The sequence below is a fragment of the Ornithodoros turicata genome, chromosome 6, assembly GCF_037126465.1.
Source record: "Ornithodoros turicata isolate Travis chromosome 6, ASM3712646v1, whole genome shotgun sequence".
Classification (NCBI taxonomy): Eukaryota; Metazoa; Arthropoda; class Arachnida; order Ixodida; family Argasidae; genus Ornithodoros; species Ornithodoros turicata.
This window is the reverse complement of record NC_088206.1, coordinates 52,259,491-52,278,703: the sequence shown is the minus strand read 5'-3', so window position 1 is coordinate 52,278,703 and position 19,213 is coordinate 52,259,491. Positions and strand designations below refer to the sequence as shown.

General features: G+C 47.9%; 3 protein-coding genes across 3 annotated transcripts in view; 1 reads left to right on the top strand and 2 right to left on the bottom strand.

Moving 5' to 3' along the window:
* LOC135398033 (calpain-B-like) overlaps nucleotides 1-8,241 on the top strand; it is a 44,090-nt gene extending 35,849 nt beyond the window's left edge. The window contains exons 11-19 of the mRNA XM_064629479.1: nucleotides 39-268; nucleotides 3,382-3,424; nucleotides 3,501-3,627; nucleotides 6,393-6,451; nucleotides 6,565-6,633; nucleotides 7,564-7,639; nucleotides 7,712-7,828; nucleotides 7,925-7,977; nucleotides 8,068-8,241. Of these exons, the coding sequence (XP_064485549.1) occupies nucleotides 39-268; nucleotides 3,382-3,424; nucleotides 3,501-3,627; nucleotides 6,393-6,451; nucleotides 6,565-6,633; nucleotides 7,564-7,639; nucleotides 7,712-7,828; nucleotides 7,925-7,977; nucleotides 8,068-8,094 (801 nt within the window). The 3' untranslated portion in view covers nucleotides 8,095-8,241. The remainder of the gene's footprint in view (nucleotides 1-38; nucleotides 269-3,381; nucleotides 3,425-3,500; nucleotides 3,628-6,392; nucleotides 6,452-6,564; nucleotides 6,634-7,563; nucleotides 7,640-7,711; nucleotides 7,829-7,924; nucleotides 7,978-8,067) is intronic.
* A 7,868-nt stretch (nucleotides 8,242-16,109) lies between these two features.
* On the bottom strand, nucleotides 16,110-16,895 carry LOC135398626 (uncharacterized). The gene has a single exon (XM_064630012.1). It carries the CDS (start codon nucleotides 16,893-16,895, stop codon nucleotides 16,110-16,112), a length of 786 nt encoding a protein of 261 aa, XP_064486082.1.
* Nucleotides 16,896-17,043: 148 nt separating this feature from the next.
* LOC135398625 (uncharacterized) lies at nucleotides 17,044-17,763 on the bottom strand. The gene has a single exon (XM_064630011.1). It carries the CDS (start codon nucleotides 17,761-17,763, stop codon nucleotides 17,044-17,046), a length of 720 nt encoding a protein of 239 aa, XP_064486081.1.
* Nucleotides 17,764-19,213: the final 1,450 nt, after the last annotated feature.

The following is a 19,213-nucleotide window of genomic DNA, read 5'->3' as shown; positions in this document are numbered from 1 at the left end:
CGTGTAACAATGCATTAGCTTCTTATCTTTCTGTCCAGGTTGAGAACCCGGAGTCATGTGCAAAGCCTCTGGACAGGAAGTTCTTAGAGGCGAACCGGGAGCACATGACCACTGCTCAGGTATCTGATGGTTTCCTGAACACCCGAGAGGTAACCAAGCGCACAAGACTGTACCCGGGTACCTATTGCGTTATCCCGTTCTCTGCTAACACGTCGGACGAAGGCCGATTTCTGCTGAGGATCATCACCTCCAAGCATAACGTTGCATAGTAAGCACACGTGGTATTGAATAATTGTCAGCTGTATTTTTTTTTTTTTTCATGTCAAAAAGAGCAAGGTAGGTACGTAGCGGTCACGGGTAACTGCATGGATGGTAATTTTCAAAGTGGACTAGCTACTTCTTCTATTCCTTTGGACTTTCCTTCTCTTTCTGTCTCAGTGCACTCTAGGTCGTCTTCATGTTGGTCTGTAAAGAACTGCGTCTACATGGAACGATATGTCGACTGGGAGCCCCAGTCGTCTAATCGTGAAAGTTGAATGGCGAGGGTTTGCACGACAATCGACTGATAGCGAATTCAGCTGGTCCTTCGAGTGCAGGCCAGTGTAGTGCGACGGTGTAGGTCCTGTGCAGGAAAACCACGCCAGCAGATCATGCTTGATGGTGCCAGTATTGAGCAAAAACGCGAAACCGAAACCGCGTTCAACCATCGCTGCGCCGCGCTGGCAACACCGGCAACGGGAGGACTCAACCAATGCACAAGATAGAGTCCCGGCCGCAGGACAACAACTTTAATAACCACTTTAAACATAAAGTACATGCCAATGCCATAATTCACATACACAACCCGCATTCATAGCCACAAACCACATTCATACCTCATCGTCCGAGAAGCGCGGAAGTGTGTCCACGACGTATATTCCCCACCTTCGGACGCTTCGCCTGTGCACAAAAAAAATGTGTCGAATGCCTTAGCTAAAAGCGTGGTGTAACTACTGCTACTGCTTAAGCTGTGTGAACTCGACGAACTTAATTCACCCCAAGCATCCCACATCCGCAGTCCGCCGGTTCAATGACGGCCATGCTGAGGAAGTGTAAACAATGCAAAGGAGGGTGAGAAGCGAACTTGGGAGCCCGTGTTCCGGTCCACACCACTGATATTCTCTGTGTGGCCTGACCGGCACGGATTCGGTGCTCGCGAGCGCACGCTGCATGCACGCGAACGACCAGCGGAACATGTGGCATGTTGCTCAGAAACGACTATAGGAGAACATGCGCGCTCGATCCAGTGTAGCTTTTCGCGCACTAGAACGACCAACTGAATTCGCTACGAGACTCCCAAGGTCACAGAACGCTTGACTAGAACTTAGGGGAGGCTTCAGGATAAGTTGCCTGATTGGTTTCGGCCTACAACCTTCGTCTAAGCTACCTCATCCTATAACGACTTGTTTTCGCTGTGTCGACTTCTCTTCTAACTCTGTACACGCCGGTTTACATGCAGAGGAGAAATTGACTTCTCTCGTTCAGTCGACCTTTTTCGCCTTTATGTAAACGCGGATAATGTGCCATTTAGCCAACTACTACCCCTGGCACACGAGGACGTCCTGAACTCCTTTCCACAAACGGACACTTAACGGAAAGGCGTTGCGTGACGTGACACACATTCAAAGGAGAACCTCCTTTTACGAAGTGGTCCTTTTGGAAAGGTGAGACCGGCGATCTCCTTTTCATCTGGAATATGGCGTATGGCGTAGCCTCTAACGAAGTACGATACAACGACAGTACCATCGAACGAAGGCTAGACCGTGTTTTCATTTTTCAACTACTCGTATTCAGCGTCCATATTGTAGTTGCACTACGTATTTTTAATTCATTGGTCATATTGTTATGTTTACTGTTACTGTTGTCTAACTACCGGACTGTTATATCTTTGGGTATATGTTTCAAACGAAACACCAAAAAGGAGGTCGCTCTAGCCGCTGCTTTCGCGAAAGTGTCCTTTGCAACTGTAAAGGATCCCTAATGGAAAGCAGTTCAAACGTGACCGTGTGTCAGGAGCATAAGCAACGTACCGTTATCAGCCACAGTCATCATAACCAAAACTCAGTTTGATACCGATTAGACATGTTGACGTGTGACGCAAATAGCATTCCAACCCTTTCAACACGTTAGGTGACATGACGCATATGTATCCGCTTGTGAAAATATTTGAGATTGGAGTGTATTTGGGGAAGGAGAAATGCGACAGGAACCGGCAGGTCCGCGCTGGCGAATAACAACGAAAATACACTCAGCTATCAAACGCTATAGTATCTTGGGTAATTCTCCCGCGGTCTGGTTGTGCTCGGTCTGAAAGGCCTAAAAACGAAAGTAAGCAGGATCGCGTCAAGTGTCAATGTGCTAAGTAAACGGGGAACGTGACAGATTTCCGGATTGCAGTTGTCTGATAAGTAATGTTTTACGGGGAGATACCCATAAGTTATCAGTCTGACACAGAAGGAGGTCGCCGAGAAGACTGAGGCAATGTTACTGCTCACCGTTGTTCCGGTCAGCGTTCAAACACATTGAGAAACGATGCTCCAGTGCTCAGTGCTCGGGTCTTCTGGTGGGAGGGGGATTCGGACGAAGTCACTTTGTCAATTATCTGGTCACAACTTGGAAAGTGGACATCGGACAGTTCTTTTCTCTTTTCTTTTTTTATATCCTCGAAAAGAGGTGGGAGTCCGACAGGGCGGTATCTGGCGATATTTTATCAAAAGCTGGGCGCGGCCCTTCTCTCATCAAAGTAATCTACCTCAATTATAGATGAGGGCGGAACCTATGGCTAGAGCGTGTTCTGCTAGCTCTGCCCAACAGTTCGTGACGTATAGTAATCGCCGTCGATTACTTTTTGACGAGAATAGCCCCTAGTTGGCGCGCCGTAGAACCGGTTCGATTTTTGGCGCGGCCTAGCCGGAACTGAACCGGAACGATATCCAAGCAACCCGAGCCCGCACCCGAACAGAACCCGAATTTTAGCTTTTAGACACCCTGGTTTTATCATGTTTTGAAGTAAAACCTATTTTTAGGAATTTAGTGACATCCTCTTGTGAAACACCCTGTATATAAGCATATAAAAACAAACCTTCTTTGAACGTGCTATCATCATTTCGAACGTGGCCTCTAATAAAAATGTCACAACAGACAGACGTCTTAATATAATTGTAATAAAGACAAGTTAAAAGTACAGTTGCAACTATGTTGGGCTCGTCGACCATATTCAAATTATGCCGATAAACCCCACTTTATCTTCTTCCTCTTCTCAAGTGTGTGTAGCATACAGAAAGGTCAGAGATATCGTGTGTTTTTTTTTTCTTTTTCACTAACACACATTTTCAATCGCAGCTTGCACGACAATACCGAAGGCTTGCTGACATCATCAAATTATGTGAGTAGACGAAATGTGCTTGGTGTCTGAACGTCCACCACGTTCAGTACTGAGCAGCAATCCCGCTGTCATACAGGGTACTGTGGCGCTGGACGACCCAGAATGGAAACACGCAAGAGAAATGTTTGCCGCAACAGCAGGCAAGGATGCTGCTATCGGCGCTTTCCAAATGAGGGATATGCTTACGTCACTTCTCCAGAAGGGTGTGTCTTACTTGGAAGCGCTTAGGGTATTGTAGGAATATTCCATTAGGGAGCGTGATCTGCCTTGCCCACTAAACGAAATTTCGCAACGAGGAAACCTCCTACCACCATCTCTGGGAGAACCCTTCTTCTGGCCCTTCTATAGCAGACGAGGTTGACGAATCGACTTCGCCTTGTCGTCTCGCGACTTGTCGTTTAAGACATTTGAAACGGCAAAACAAGGTGTTATCGGGGCTATAGAACGTATTATCTTGCTGTACACTCTTAAAAATGAACTTCACCGCATAGCACGCTCTTAGCCAACCATTATCTCGAATGATATCGCTATGTGCCCTGATTTGTTCAAAGTGGTATGCGTACGCCTTTTCTGTGACACTTATGCGGATCATAATTGTCACAAAAATGGCGTACGGCTCCCGTTTTCAACAAATCAGGGCAGATAACGGTATCATTCGAGATGATGGTTGGCTAGGAGCGTGCTATGCGGTGAAGTTCATTTTTAAGAGTGTAGTTCAAAGCGAGGATAAGCTGCTTCCAGAATAGGATAAACCATCCCCACCCCATCTCGTTACGCACTACACTCGGACACTCCAATGTTAATAGCGCTAGCACTGGATTCACTATCCAGCGATGTGCTGATTGGTGGATTATTCCAAGGCTAGGACGATGAAACGAAACCGAAGCTCCGACAAGCCCCGCATTCTGGTGGGATATATGGCTCAGATTGAACAAATATATGTATATATATATACATACAGGGTGTCCCAGAAAACGTGTCATTGAATTATAATAAAAAAACTACACCACCTAGAGTCATGCGGTCAACTGTATTTGTTCTTACTGGGTTTTTGCCACCTCCTCATGTGAATGTCGTGTAACGTAAGTTTAATTATGTAAATTTTTGCGAGCCTAAGTCGGAAATTTGCCTAGGCAAGGTCACTTTTTTACCCCACCAATGTCAAGAGCGTGTCTAATTTACTCAAATAATGATAATTGACAGGGATATTCAGGAGCTATCCCATAGGAAAAAATAGCCGAACATCATGCTCTACGGAGGTCGCACAGAATAGCGCACGATGAATTTTTCAGCGCAATCTGTGTCAGTCCGACGAAAGGAGGTTGGAAACCCAGCCCACCCCGGCATCGCAGAAAGAGATAACGGAGGCATGGCTTATCACGTCCGACTTTCGCTGGGATAATGCTTTCCCTCCCCCAATTTTAGGAGCTGTTACTTTTTCTACTATCACCCTGTGGGCTGGCTTCGGAACCTCCTTTCGTCGGACTGCGAGCGATTGCGCTCAGAAAGACATCGCGCGTTATGGTCCGGTGCTCCGAGAAGCATGATATTCGGCTATTTTTTCCGATGAGACAGTTCGGGAATATTACTGTCAATTATCATGGATTTGAGTGAATTCGGCACGCTCTTCATATTGGTGGGGTAAAAAAGTGACCTTCCCTTGGCAAATTTCTGAGTTCACTTCGCAAATATTTGCATAATTAAACTTGGGGTACATGACATTAACTTTACAAGGTGGCAAAAACCTAATAAGAACAAATGCCGTTGACCGCATGATTCTAGGTGTCGTAGTTTTTTTATTATAATTCAATGACACGTTTTCTGGGACACCCTGTATAGTTGTGGAAGGAAAAAGACGCGGACAACAGATTTTAGGGAAGTTAGAAATACTAGTTCATTTAATGGACAGAAATTAAAAGTTGAATGAGAAACGGGGTCGACGTTTCGACAGTGGCACTGTCTTCGTCAAAAAAAAGTTTTTCCTTTTTTTTTTTTTTTTTTTTTTGTCCTGACGAAGACAGTGCCACTGTCCAAACGTCGACCCCGTTTTTCATTCAACTTTTAATTTCTGCCTATTAAATGTGAACTAGTGTTTCTAACTTCCCTAAAATCTGTTGCCCGCGTCTTTTTCCTTCCACAACTGTAAAACTTCGTGGCCGTTTGACTTTTGTACTTCCCTCGACCTATATATATATATATATATATATATATATATAGATAGGGGAGAAAAGACACCAGAGACTGAAGTAGGGAGTAGGGGAAGTTATTTATTAAGCTGGCATTTAAACTAAGGGTCTGGGGAAGTCTACGTTTCGGCGGAAGCTCCGCCTTCTTCGGGACTGTCCCGAAGTCAGTCAGTCCCGAAGAAGGCGGAGCTTCCGCCGAAACGTAGACTTCCCCAGACCCTTAGTTTAAATGCCAGCTTAATAAATAACTTCCCCTACTCCCTACTTCAGTCTCTGGTGTCTTTTCTCCCCTATCTATATTCAACATCCTGGTCGTTCGAACCTAAATTTTGTAGCGTATATATATATATATATATATAGATACTCATTGAACGATGCGACAGCACCAGAGGACACGTGTTTCGCCGTGTTTGCGGCTCATCGGCCCTGGGTAGCTGCGCATCGTTCGGGATTGGCAAACCAGGGGTCACTCAGCGAGCGATATACACCCCTGGTTTGTGACCCCTGGTTTGCCAATCCCGAACGATGCGCAGCTACCCAGGGCCGATGAGCCGCAAACACGGCGAAACACGTGTCCTCTGGTGCTGTCGCATCGTTCAATGAGTATCTGTTTCTCTACGTGCAGCCATAGAAGCCATTTTAATCTGTAAGTTTGAGTTTCAAACACGTCTAGCATCATTTACTTATTTTTTTTAAATGGCTTTTCCCCCTCTTTATATATATATATATATATATATATATATATATATATATTTTATTTATTTATTTTTTTTTTTTTTCAGAAGACAATCCTGAGGAACTATCGCTGGACGCCTGTCGCAGCCTGCTGGCGCTGCATGACGTATCCTTTCACACTAGTGGTTAAGTCTCTGTGAGCTGACACAATCAAGGGGCAGCTAAAATACGCCTGTACTCTAACCGCGAAAGCAAGGCATCCTTAATGCAGTTGGGCAGCATGATAACATCGGAAGAATTGACATCATCCAATTCAAGGCACTATGGGCCAATATACATGCGTGGAAAGTAAGTCTGCCTTCTCTTTATATTCCGAGGATGACTATTCCGAGGATTGCGTGCGACTCCTCGTTGCCCTGATACAAATCCGTTTTATGCATACGTCTGTTCTGCGTTTTGCGGACAATGTGAGGAATTTACACGTACTACTTGCATGTACTACAGACGAAATGCCTCAGGCCAGCTGACGCATACGTAACGTGGGTGAGTTAGGGAAATGGAAACTGATAAAGTATAAGGAAGCGAACAGTACACAGCACTCAAACCAGCAATGATGATACTCATTAATAATTGATTAATAACTAAATATTCTCAAGTACGAAAAAGAGGTAAGGGAAAGTTCAGTACACAGGACGCCATGTTGGGCGTAATGAGACCATCTCATCCGGAAAGGTGTGTATGAGAGTGCAACACGGTAATGTTCGACATGGTTTTACAGTCTACCTGGCCAGGTTTCATGTAATACATGAATATGGGCAGAAGAAATGAATATACATTCTTGCTTCATTGCTCGTTTGAGTCGTGTGTTGTCCTCTTCGTATCGTGTGTTCCTCAAACTCAAGGAAATGTTACCTATTTATATATATTTTTCGTTTCGCCCAAGCCAACGCGTTTTGAAGAAGGCTCTCTCTCTCGAGGTCTTCTTCTTTTGTGGGTGGACTCACCTTACGCGCAAATATACTCCCAATTATTCTTATCTTCTTTTTGCTTCTTCTTCTTCTTTGGCTTGGAATTGTTAGACTTGGAGATCTTGCGATTAGTATACTTTTATTCCTAACGACGATAAGGTCTCATGTGTGCAGAAATTATCGCTAACATCTAATGCGTCGTTCTGGTACTAGGTCACTACAACGGCTCGGACGGCACCTGTTGGGGCTCATAGCCAAATGATTGTAGCCCTCTAGAGATTTTCTCCATTGTTCACCTTGTCTGTTGTAGAAGTCCTTCCTGAAGCATTGCAAAAAGAATGATGGCCTGAATAGGGGTGACCTCCGGAACGCATTGCAATCAGTCGGTAATGCGTCGTTTGTTTGCAAGCATGGTGTCCAAACATTCATCTGCACTACAGCGTGTTAATTTAATACAGGGTGCTCCCTCAACTCTGCTGTGTTGAATGCAGTCGCTACCCGCTATGCCAACCAGGGTGGAAACCTAAGCTTCCAGGACTTCATTCACTCGGTCGCCAGACTGCATACCATGACGGGTAATATTCTCTACTGTGTTACTGTCTTCCAGATTATCATTTCCTTCTTGTTTGTGTTCTAAGTCACCGGTAACTTTTAAAATTTGGAACTCGCAGAGGTTTTCGAGATGAAAAGAACTGGTGACGCCCTTACTCTTACACTAAACGAGGTACACAAAGTGAAATTTCTTATCGTATCCTGATACGTTTTGATCACCACAATGTGTTATATAATTTCATTTCACTTTCTCTCGTTTCAGTGGCTGGAAAACACCATCTTCTGTTAAGCACTCATGCCTTATTTTTCTTTACACACATATTGTATCTGCTTCCTTTAATTTTTGTAAAAAAATATCACTCATATCTCGGTGTTCTACTGAGTAGCTGTAGCTGGTCCAAGGAACAACGAAATTAAATTATTCACGAATATGACAGCATGTCTTTGTTGTTGTTTTTTCGGCAGTAAAACAATTCCATGGAAAGCTGGTGAAGAGATGCTGCTGTAGCGTATCGCGTGTTATTAAGGCAGTGCACCAATTCGCACTACTAGGTACACAGAAGAATACGCAATATAAGCAAGAAGTACTCGTCCACCCCAACTCACACCGCAAACAGCATGATGTACTAGAAGTTGAGGAACCCAGCGCGAGCGGCTTGCAGACATGGAATTAATGCAGATCGTGAGTGCTACAGCACAGGGTGACCAGCCAAATAAACAAAAGACGCAGGAATTACTCGTGCACCCTTATTCACCCCGTAAACAGCACGAGACACTAGTTGAAGAGCCCAGGAGTGTCCTGCTAGGCGTGCAGCACTTTTGTGTTTCCCACACTCAAATGTAAAGCTTTCAGTAGCCTCCCCCTCAGATCACGTGTGACTTTCCACAATAGAAGCTCCAGCTCTGATTGCATTCAGAAAATATGCCATATACGTAGATGTACTAAGTTGTCACATGTCTCTCTTGAAACTGGGGTGCACGACGGAACCTGTGATGAGATTGTTGTTGATGACGATGATGATTCAGGTTTTCTTGGCGCATTGATGAGATTGTGGTGGGACACCTGTGTCGATCGCTGTGTCTTGTGCCGCTCGTATTCATATCACATCAGAGCCGTGTATAAAAAACAAGGAGTTTGGCCATTAATGGGACCTGTCTAAACCTTTAACTAAACCCACTTTTTGAGCTCTCTGGCCAATCACGAGCTCAAAATACGAGCCAAAAAGTTCGTGCAGTACGTTTACAAAACTTTTGTTTTACAAGGTTGGGGTACATCACTGTGGTCCCTTTCAAACTACTCTCCGCTAGATATGATGCACCTGTCCCACCTCTGTTGCCGTTGCTGCAAGTACCTTTGAAAGCTATCTTCTGTGAAGCACTTCAGCAGGGATGTCGTTTCTTTTTTTATTGTCGTCACACCTCCCAGGTGGCAACCTCGCTGCACCATTTTGCATTTTGGGAATAGGGAAAAGTAGATGGACGCTAAAGCAGGGCAGTAAGGTGAGTGCTCAAGCACGGTAATGGAGTTGCGAGTCAAAAACTCACGCTCAATTAGTGCATTGTGGGCGGGGATGTTGTCGTGGTGCAGAATCCATCGCCTACCCTCCCACAATCCCGGTCGCAAGCGCCGCACACGGTCTCTCAAACGCTTCAAAAGCTCCACATAGAAAGCTGCGTTCACAGCCTGGCCCTCAGGCGCGAATTCGTGGTGCGAAGTTCCACGGCAGTCAAGGAAAACTAGAAACATGACCTTGATCTTTGTTTTGTTTTTTCGTGATTTTTACGGCCTCGGCTCATCTTACTGTTTCCACTCTCTGCTCTAGGGACTTCAACTCGATGTCGTACTCGTAGATGCATGACTCGTCGCCTGTAACCACCGTATCCACGAAATCGACATTGTCCTCTAACGATCTCCAGTCCAAGCAACATTCCTTCCGTCGAAACTGCTGTTCTGGGGTAAGCAGTTTCGGCACAATCTTGGCGCATTTCGATTTCGGTGATTTTCCCAAACCACACTCCTCTCCTTTCATTCGGACAGTCAGTCGCCGGTCACTTAACATAAGAGAGCGCATGGACTCGATGTTTTCATTATCGGTTGAGGTGGAGGAGCATCCTGACCTTGAATCGTCTTTAGTGTCTTCACGGCCTCCTCGAAAACGCTCAACCCACTTGAAAGCCTTCCTTTCCTTTAGTGCACCCTCTCCGTATGCCTGCTGTAACATTTTATGAATTTCCGAGCCATTCCTGCCGAGGTTTACAAGAAACTTTATGTGAATACGTTGTTCGAGCTATTGGTCTATCTCAATTTTGACAATGAGCAAGAAACGTTTCCACAAAACGAGGATGCACAAAGCGAGGCATTCTCCTAGAGACGCTAGACAGCTAGCGAACGTCACACACATATAGTCCAATGTGGAAAGCCGGAGAAATGCGCCACCAGTTCACCTACTACCGCTCAGCATACCCGCTGCACGAACTTTCTGGACAGACATCGTAGACATCGTGTTTACTGCTCCCATATGGGAAAGGGCGCCAAGAGACACAGTCAAACAAAGACACACAACAAATCTCAATTTCTCAAAGCCGTGTCTCTCGGTGCCCTTCACCATGGCTTCATTTCCAGATTGCCTGCACCATCTCCCTTTTGTATCCAAGATGATTACACTTGTATTGACGGGTGCCACCATTTTCGGGAAACTGGATTGGATTGGATTTGCATTGAATAGGATATTCTCTGGAGACCTATCAGCATAGCGGATTTGGCGGCCAGTTTTCTACCATCTCGATGGAGAGGGGCATGTGGGGAAGACGCAGAACAGCAGAGGTGTTTGTGCAAGCAGAATTGACTGGCCGGCAGAGCCGCTTGTTGCAATAGATCACCTATTTTAATTAGGAAATACAACAAGATAGAATCAAGAACTGTTAAAGGAGTGTGTATGAATAAAAGTATGTTGTAAAATGCAAATTTTTAGGTATCCGTAGCTTTTTTCTTACCATTTGCTTGCGATCGCTCTCTTTACTTGGAATAACAGGGATGACGAAACATAATATTTTCACGTAAACATCGACACTGGAGCGTAACTCAAAGGTGATTTCCAAGGTAATTACAACGCAATATATACTTGCATGACAAAACTAAAGTACGGCGTGAAAATTTTTAACATAAAATTCTCGCTTCGCCGTTCCAAACTATGCTGCCATCTTCGGGAAAATTTTTGTGTTATGGCGGCCCGCATGGAAAACAGCAGCCAATGAAAAACGCTCAAGAGTACTTAAAAGGTCGAGCCTCTTTTTTAGGCTCCTCACAATGGCCAGAGTCTCTTTCAATCACGACACACTAGATTATAACGACGATATCATTCAAACCTCGTCTCAGCGCCGTATTTGGAAGCCATAGCGGTGCCGCTACTCATCGACCCAAGGTTATTGCTCCTTCAATTTCTACAGCACTTTGTAGCTCAGATTACCTTTGTATTTTGCAGTATTGCACATAGCGGCGCTACTAGTAGCGCCGCTACCGTATTCGCTACTTTATTCAATAACAGAGTAGCGATGCCGCTACATTTTATATTGGTAACGGGAAAACTATTCCGCTACAAATATGGGCAGCGGCTGACTCTTTCTCCGCTACCGCTACCGCTACTTTTCATAATATGGAGGACGTAGACAGTAAAAAAGGGAAATATAAATGCGAAGCACGATTCTTTTTCTTGTTATTCCTTTTAGTTGCTCGGGCAGACTGATGTGACGATCTTTCTCAATTTCACCATCAAGCAGTGGCGTCGGAATTATTTTTCCACTGGGGGAGCGAAAAAAAATGCTACCATAAACATCATCATCATCATCATAATCATTTATTTTCCTTCAGGGCTCATGCAGGCAATAGAGAGGTGGTACACAAATTGAAAACGTGCTCCAGGCAAATTACGACATCTGCATATTTGTACAGCAGACCTAAACCAAATGTCGCGATTATGAATGCTCTATCGGAAACTAATCTGCCCACAACCCTACTGACTCCGTACGACACAGGCGGGAAATCCTAAGCATCCACAGCTGGAAGGGGAGTCTACCTCTTTCGCGACATCGACAGCCGAGGGAAGATACAAGTCCTCACACAAGGCGAGGAGCGGTGCTAGAGAGGCAGAGTGACAAGAGGCCGAGACAGTTTCCAGAGATACAACCAACGACCCCCGGCAGTGACCCAGGACGCTGCTTATATAGGTCCAGAGCATGGTCCGGTACCACTGCGGAGGCTACACTTTATTCAAATAAATATATACAAAACAAACACTTGGGGAGTGAGTACGCGCCGTGCGTGAGCCGGGGAGTGAGTGCGCGCGATGTTTGTGAAACACAAACAGGTGTGCATCAATACTGCATAATATGAGGTACGAAGCTAGTTTCTGCCAGAGAACCAGTTGCAAAACTAGCGTGAGTGTATTGATATCATATTTGAACCTGTGTTTTGCAATTCTATTGTTCGGAGCTCATAAACAAAGCATCGTGAACAGGAATACGAAATAGGAATGCGTGAACAGAAGCAGGAATACGAAAATATATTAAACGCAGTGAAATATCGCGACAGGCATTGTACTCCAAATGTACCGCTGATTTTCCTTCAAGACACTTTTGCCGCAGGTGAAGCATATCTGGCAAGACGTAATTACCTTAGCTTCCGTTTACAGATTCCGTGTACGGCTTACACAGGTTGTCGTACGCGATGTATATAGTTCTTCGCATTGAATAGGTTACACTGCAGGTACGCTAGCCGCACAAAAATAAAGAAATAATAATACATTGCTCAGGAGTAAGTGCATGCCCAAGATGCTTAAATGAACTGTAAAGCGAAATTTGACCCCCCTAATTCCGTGTGCGACCTGGTAGTGCTTGCCTGTGAAATGCCTCACACAGAGCCTAAGCAGTCAAAGCGCGTTAATTATTACACAGCATAAATTAGAAAAATTAAATAGGACGGTAGGTTGCGACCCGCAACAGCTAAAAAAGTCAGAATGGGACTACTCCCGTCACGTGATACCGAAGTAATACACGATGAACTTATGACCGGCTACTAATCACCAATAAACACTACTTTTATAATCGCAAGAATTACTGGGACAATTCTTCAAAATATCGAAGAAACAGTATCCCAAAATGCTGTCAGCGCCCTCTGCTTGCTCTCCTCCCAACCATATCGCACGGCATGTAATGCGGTCCTCCACAGTAAATCGTTTACACCTTTTTTTAAGCTCATGCTTGTCCCATGGCGCACTCCTTTTTTTTACACCATGAGCTGTGGGTGTTTTCTGAAACACCCATTAATTAGATGTATTCCTCATAAAACACTCTTAAACTTTGTATTTAGAAAGGAGAACACCCTTAAAATGGGAGTGTTCTATTGAAAACACCCCTTAGAATGAAGCTCCCGCGGCAGCATGCCGAGCCATGCAGTCCGACGTTTTTGCTTGTACGGCAACAACCAGCCTGGGCACGGCGCAGTTCCAGCCACAGGCATTCATCATGGTCCTAGCTACACTGTGAGTGAGTTAGTGACTGAGTGAGTGAGCGATCGAGCAAAAAAAAAAAGAAAAGGAGAAAAGATGAAAGCAACACTGTGGGACAAGCGTAAGGGAAGAGGTGAAGATCGCAGCATCGTAATGCTGTCCGTGCTCGTGAAATGAAGAAAGTGAGCGGCGTTACGATGCTACGATCTTCAGACGATGCCAGTGTGGGTTGTCGCGACAGAGGGAAAAGGTGGGAGACAACCACACAGGTTGATGGTAGGCGAAGGAATCATTTATTGGCGTGAGCGCCAGATGGGGCGCGCGCGATGGCCGATAAACTTTGTCGTCGCGCACCACAACTATCCCCCCCCCCCTGAAAAAAGAAAAAAAAAGGTGATGGTGATCACCGAGGGTGCTTGAGGATGGGAGGCAGGTGGCGAATAGTGAGGGGCGGAAAGGAGTCGACGAGGACCGAAGGGATGAGTTTGCGAACCGTCAGCCCAGGTAACGGTCTTGGAAGGCGCTGGTGCAGCTGAAGGCGGCGCGGCGACATCATGCAGGTGACAGGAAATGGGAGAGCTCGCCTCTACGAACGCCGGCTTAATGCGGTCGATCGAAACGACCTCCGGGCGGCCGTTCAAGTTGATGGTGAAAGTCTTGTCACCGCGCTTGAGGACCTGATGCGGGCCAGAAAAGGGAGGTTGGAGGGACCGGCGGATCGAGCCCGTGCGGAGGAAGATGTGCGTGGCACTCGACAAGTCGGGGGAAACATAGGCAGGAGAAGTGGAAACGGCTCGTGTCGGAGTTGCTCGTAAGTCGGCGAAAAGCCTCTGAAGGTGCCGGGCGTATTCTGGAGGGGTCGTGCTGGAGGGTTCCGTTGGGGTGAAGAGGTCTGCGGGCAGGCGGAGGGGCGCTCCATAGACAAGCTCGGCCGACGAGCAGCCGAGGTCGGGTTTGAGGGCGGCCCGGATTCCCAGAAGGGCGAAAGGGAGGAACTCTCGCCAGCGATTGCGATCGCCGTGGGCCATTAAGGCTTGCTTCAGGTGCCTGTGAAACCGTTCAACTAGACCGTTGCAGGCAGGATGGTACGCAGTGGTTCGAAGTTGGGCGGTTCCTAGGAACTTCGTGAAGGCCCGGAAAAGGTGACTTTCGAACTGCGGGCCTCGGCCGGTGATGACTTCGTCAGGCACTCCGAAGCGCACTGCCCATGTGGCCATGAAGGTAGAAGCCACGGTTTGGGCGGTGGAGTCCTTCATGGGTGCGGCTTCAGGCCACCGTGAAAAACGGTCGACGCATGTCAACAAGTAGCGGTAGCCGTCTGAGTGAGGTAGAGGACCGACGATATCCAGATGGATTTTGGAGAAACGCCGCGAGGGTGGAAGAAACTTGCCCAAGGGTGAGGTGGTGTGGCGATGAGTCTTGCTCAGCTGGCAAGAAACGCATGACCATACCCAGTGGCGGAGATCCTGACGCGCACCAGGCCAGATGTAACGGTCAGTCACTAGCTTGATGGTAGCCCGAACTCCCGGATGGGCGAGGCCGTGGAGGTTGGTGAAGACACCGCGGCGCAGAGCGAGAGGGATAATAGGGCGCGGGGAAGGGGTTGTAGTGTCACAGAGCACCCGGACGCTGGTCCCAGGGAACATGATGTCGCGCGGCTGCAAAGCTGAAGAGGGAGATGAGCGCAGCCTTTGGATTTCGGGGTCAGCTTCCTGGGCCTTCGCGATGAGGTCGACGCTCAGGATAGGCGTGTCCGCCAGGGAATGGATGCGGCTGAGAGCGTCTGCTGCGGTATTGCAGGTCCCCTTGATGTGGCGTACATCCGTCGAAAATTCCGCGAGGTATGCCAAGTGGCGTATTTCCCGAGGGGAGTAGCTCCGTCCGGCGGCTCCGTCCGTGGCGAAGGCGCCAACGAGCGGCTTGTGGTCGGTCCATATTACGAACTCGCGTCCTTCGAGGAAGTGACGGAAGTACCGGACCGCAGAATATGCAGCTAGCAACTCTTTCCCGAACGCACTATAGCGTGACTCCGTGGACAACATCTTGCGGGAGAAGAAAGACACCGGCTGGCGCAGCCCGTCGACTGCCTGCTGAAGAACGGCGCCGACCGCCTGGTCGGACGCGTCTACGAAGAGAGAGAGAGAGGAGCGTTGGTGCCGTGGGTGAACAAGGAGCGTGGCATTGGCAATAGCGTGCCTGATGGCCATAAAAGCCGCTTGGTGACTGTCATTCCAGGGAATTGGTTGGGATGGAGAGCGTGGTGCTTTGAGGAGGAGTTCGAGGGGCCGGAGTAGAGACGCACAAGAGGGGACAAACCGGCCATAAAAGTTGACGAACCCCAGAAAACGACGGAGCCGGCGTAGTGACGTAGGGGCGGGGAAGTCCGTGATGGCCTTGACTTTTTGTGGAAGTGGGGATATGCCGTCTGCTGACACGCGGTGGCCTAAGAATTCCAAAGATGACTTACCGAATTCACATTTTTGAACGTTGATCACGACGCCGTGACTCTCGAGGCGGCCAAACACCTCGCGAAGATGTTGGTAATGCTGCTCTTCCGTTTCGCTGGTGATGAGAAGGTCGTCCATGTATGCGAAGACGAAAGGCAGGCCGCGCAGGATGGAATTGATGAAGCGTTGGAAGGTTTGTGCCGCGTTTCTCAAGCCAAACGGCATACGCAGAAATTCAAATAAGCCGAAAGGTGTAATGATAGCGGTTTTGTGGACATCCTCTTGGGCCACCGGAATCTGGTGGTATGCCTTTGTCAGGTCCACCTTACTGAACCATTTTGTGCCAGCAAGGTTCATGGTGAAGTCCGGAAGGTTCGGTAGGGGGTAGCGTCAGGTTTGGTTGCAAGATTTAAGGCGCGATAATCTCCACATGGGCGCCAGTCCCCGGTCTTCTTAGGGACCATGTGGAGTGGTGAAGCCCAATCACTGGAAGACGGCCGAGCGATCCCAATTTGCAACATGTGGTCGAACAGACTACGAGCGATTTTCCATTTCTCTGGGGTGAGTCGACGAGGCTTGAAATGAACCGGTGGACCCGACGTCTGGATGTAATGAACGACGTCATGACGTATGGGCTTGGTCCAGTCCGGAGGCAGCGATAGAGATGGGAACTCGCTGAGTACTACCGCGAAGGGAGAATGAAGGGCTGAGAGAGACGACGCTGGGAAGGTGATGCGCGGGGATGTACCAACGCCTTGGACGTGCAGCTTGGTCGTAGAGTCGATTAAAGACTTGCGGGCAACGCCGACCAACAGGCCAAAGTGCTGTAGAAGGTCTGCCCCAATGGTGGCTTGGTCGATTGCTGCTACCTTGAATATCCAAGGGAAAGGTAGCCGTAATCCGAGGTTCAAAGTGAGCGACCGTTCACCGTAGACAGGTATGCCCGTATTGTTAACGGTAGTTAGGTGGTAAATGGGGCTCCGTAGCTTCTCTGACCGCGTAGCTGGGATGATGTAATTTCGGCCCCAGTGTCTACGAGGAAACGGCGCTGGGACGTCCGGTCGAGCACGAAGAAAAGACGGCCTGGACTTCGCGGTGAGTGGGGGGCGCTCGCCGCCTCTAGCGCTCCCCGGGGTCATTTCCTGGCCAGGAGCAAGGGGGCGTGCAGTTGCGGGCCTGGGCGCCGAGAGACCAGTGGTGCCAGCAGAACGGGGATGGGTTCGGATGACGCTGGAATGCCGGCGATGGCGATCTTCTGCGCCTGCGGTTGGCGCGAGGCGAGAGTGTTCAGCGGTGAAATTGCGCGCGTGGCCCAGAGGAACGATTATGGAGGCTGACGGATGCCACGAGACTTCTCAGGCTCTGGATGTCGGCCCTTAGTAAGTCGAGGTCAGATTGGGGTGGCTCAGCTTGCCCCGGGACCGTAGAGCACGCGTTCCTATTCGGCGGAGAGAGCCCATGACTTGCCGGTGGGGCGAGGGCGCAAACGGAGGGTTGGGCGACCTCAATAATGTTGTCCGCGTGCAGGGCCAACTCACTGAGGGAGAGGGTCGAAGCGGTGGCCAAGATCATTTGTATCGCCGAAGACAGACGGTGGAGGAAAAGTTCCTTCAGAAAAGATTCGTCAAAGGTGGCTGCCCGATCGCCGAGGAGGCCCTGCAAGTGGCGCAGGAATTGGGACGGTCGTCTGTCCCCGAGATCCCCGCCCGACAACAGTTGTTGAAAACGTCGTCGTTCAGAGGCCGTAGTGCGTTTGATGATGGCTGCTTTTAAGGTGTCGTAAGGTGTTGTGCCCATCGGTGCGCACAGAATGTCGGCAACGTCGGAGGCGACCTCAGGTGGTAGAGAGGAGACGACATGCTGGTATCTAGTAGCCCGTGTTGTTATACCGGCGAGCTGGAACTGGCACTCGGCTTGGACAAACCAGATGGAAGGGTTCGCAGGCCAAAAGGGTGGTAGCCGAACTACGACGTGGTTAACGCGCGATGTGGCCGGTGACTCCTCCATGAGTGAAGCGAAGGGCGTTCGAATCACGTTCGGGTCACCAGTTGTGGGTTGTCGCGACAGAGGGAAAAGGTAGGAGACAACCACACAGGTTGATGGTAGGCGAAGGAATGATTTATTGCGTGAGCTCCAGATGGTGCGCGCGCGATGGCCGATAAACTTTGTCGTCGCGCACCACACCAGCAACGAGCCCAGGCACCCTCCGCAGCCTACACTGACGAACCTACATTGGTTGATCATATACTGATTGATCATATACTATACTGTTGATCATATACTACGTTGGTTGATCATATACTGAAATACAATTTGTTGGGCTACGTTCGTTAAGTGTAGTGTGGCTGAACTCGTCTGTAACGGTGTCAGGAATATGTCTTCGCAATTAACACATACGCCTGCAACCAGTCAAGTATATGAACTAACTTCCTGACATCCCTCCCTGCCAAATATTATGTTTTTAACTCAAGTTATCGTCTATAATGTGGTTACTTAATGTGAGGAACAGTCAAATCGATATAATTTCTCTTTCACGACTTAAAACACCATTTTCAGCACCATATTCCCAGAGCAAATAGGGTGTAAAAAGCGTATATAGAGCGTAAACACATTTTTCAACACCTCTTTTTCGACTCTTAATCATCGACATGAGATAAAATGTGGTGTATGTCGATGTTACACCTTTAATGATGCTCTTTTGACACCTTCTGCTTCAATCAGCGGGATAGAAAATGGTGTTTTTATAACATTACATCTGTTTTGAGCGAATACAGGTGCAAAATGATTTACTGTGATGCGAGGCTTGTGCACGCAAAAAAGTTCATTTCCTGCCGAAATTGAACAGAACTTCACCTGACAGCGATGCCACGTATCTACTGTAATGTTCGGGGATACACCAAGTGTGCTCTTTCGACAAGGGACGTTGTGTACCACAAGATTCCGACGGAAAATGCTCGGAAACGAAAGTTGTTGGTAAAGACTTTCGTGAGCCACGCCGTATTTGCTCAACCCATTTCTCTGACGAATCGTACGAAATGGTAGCAGCGGACAGTCGAAAACATCTCAAACGGACAGCAGTCCCGACAACAGTGTTTCTCCTTGTGACGTCTGACGATGCGAACTCCAGTGCACACGAGGTATGTTGGTTCACTTCAAATTCAGATCAATTTTTGTGACGCCTACACAAATGTACCAAACGGAATATCCCCCTTCCCCTGGGGAGCCCTGAGCGCTCGCAGGAGAATATAAGTCTCAAATAAATTGTGCGCTGTAGATACTTACCATATTCTTCATTTATATCAGCGACACAGGCTTCCATCGTGACTGACAAGAAGGTGAAACTCGGAAGTAAAAGCATGCAGAGCATGATTTACCGTCAACACGTCTCAACGTTTATCCAGTGATGAATTCAACACTTATTGTCCATACACCCTCGTGCTCAAAGGTGGTTCAAGTA

Bases quoted from the DNA above. Each gene is read 5' to 3' on its own strand.
- LOC135398625 (XM_064630011.1), bottom strand. From the start codon at position 17,763: ATGGAGGAGTCACCGGCCACATCGCGCGTTAACCACGTCGTAGTTCGG.
- LOC135398626 (XM_064630012.1), bottom strand. From the start codon at position 16,895: ATGACCCCGGGGAGCGCTAGAGGCGGCGAGCGCCCCCCACTCACCGCG.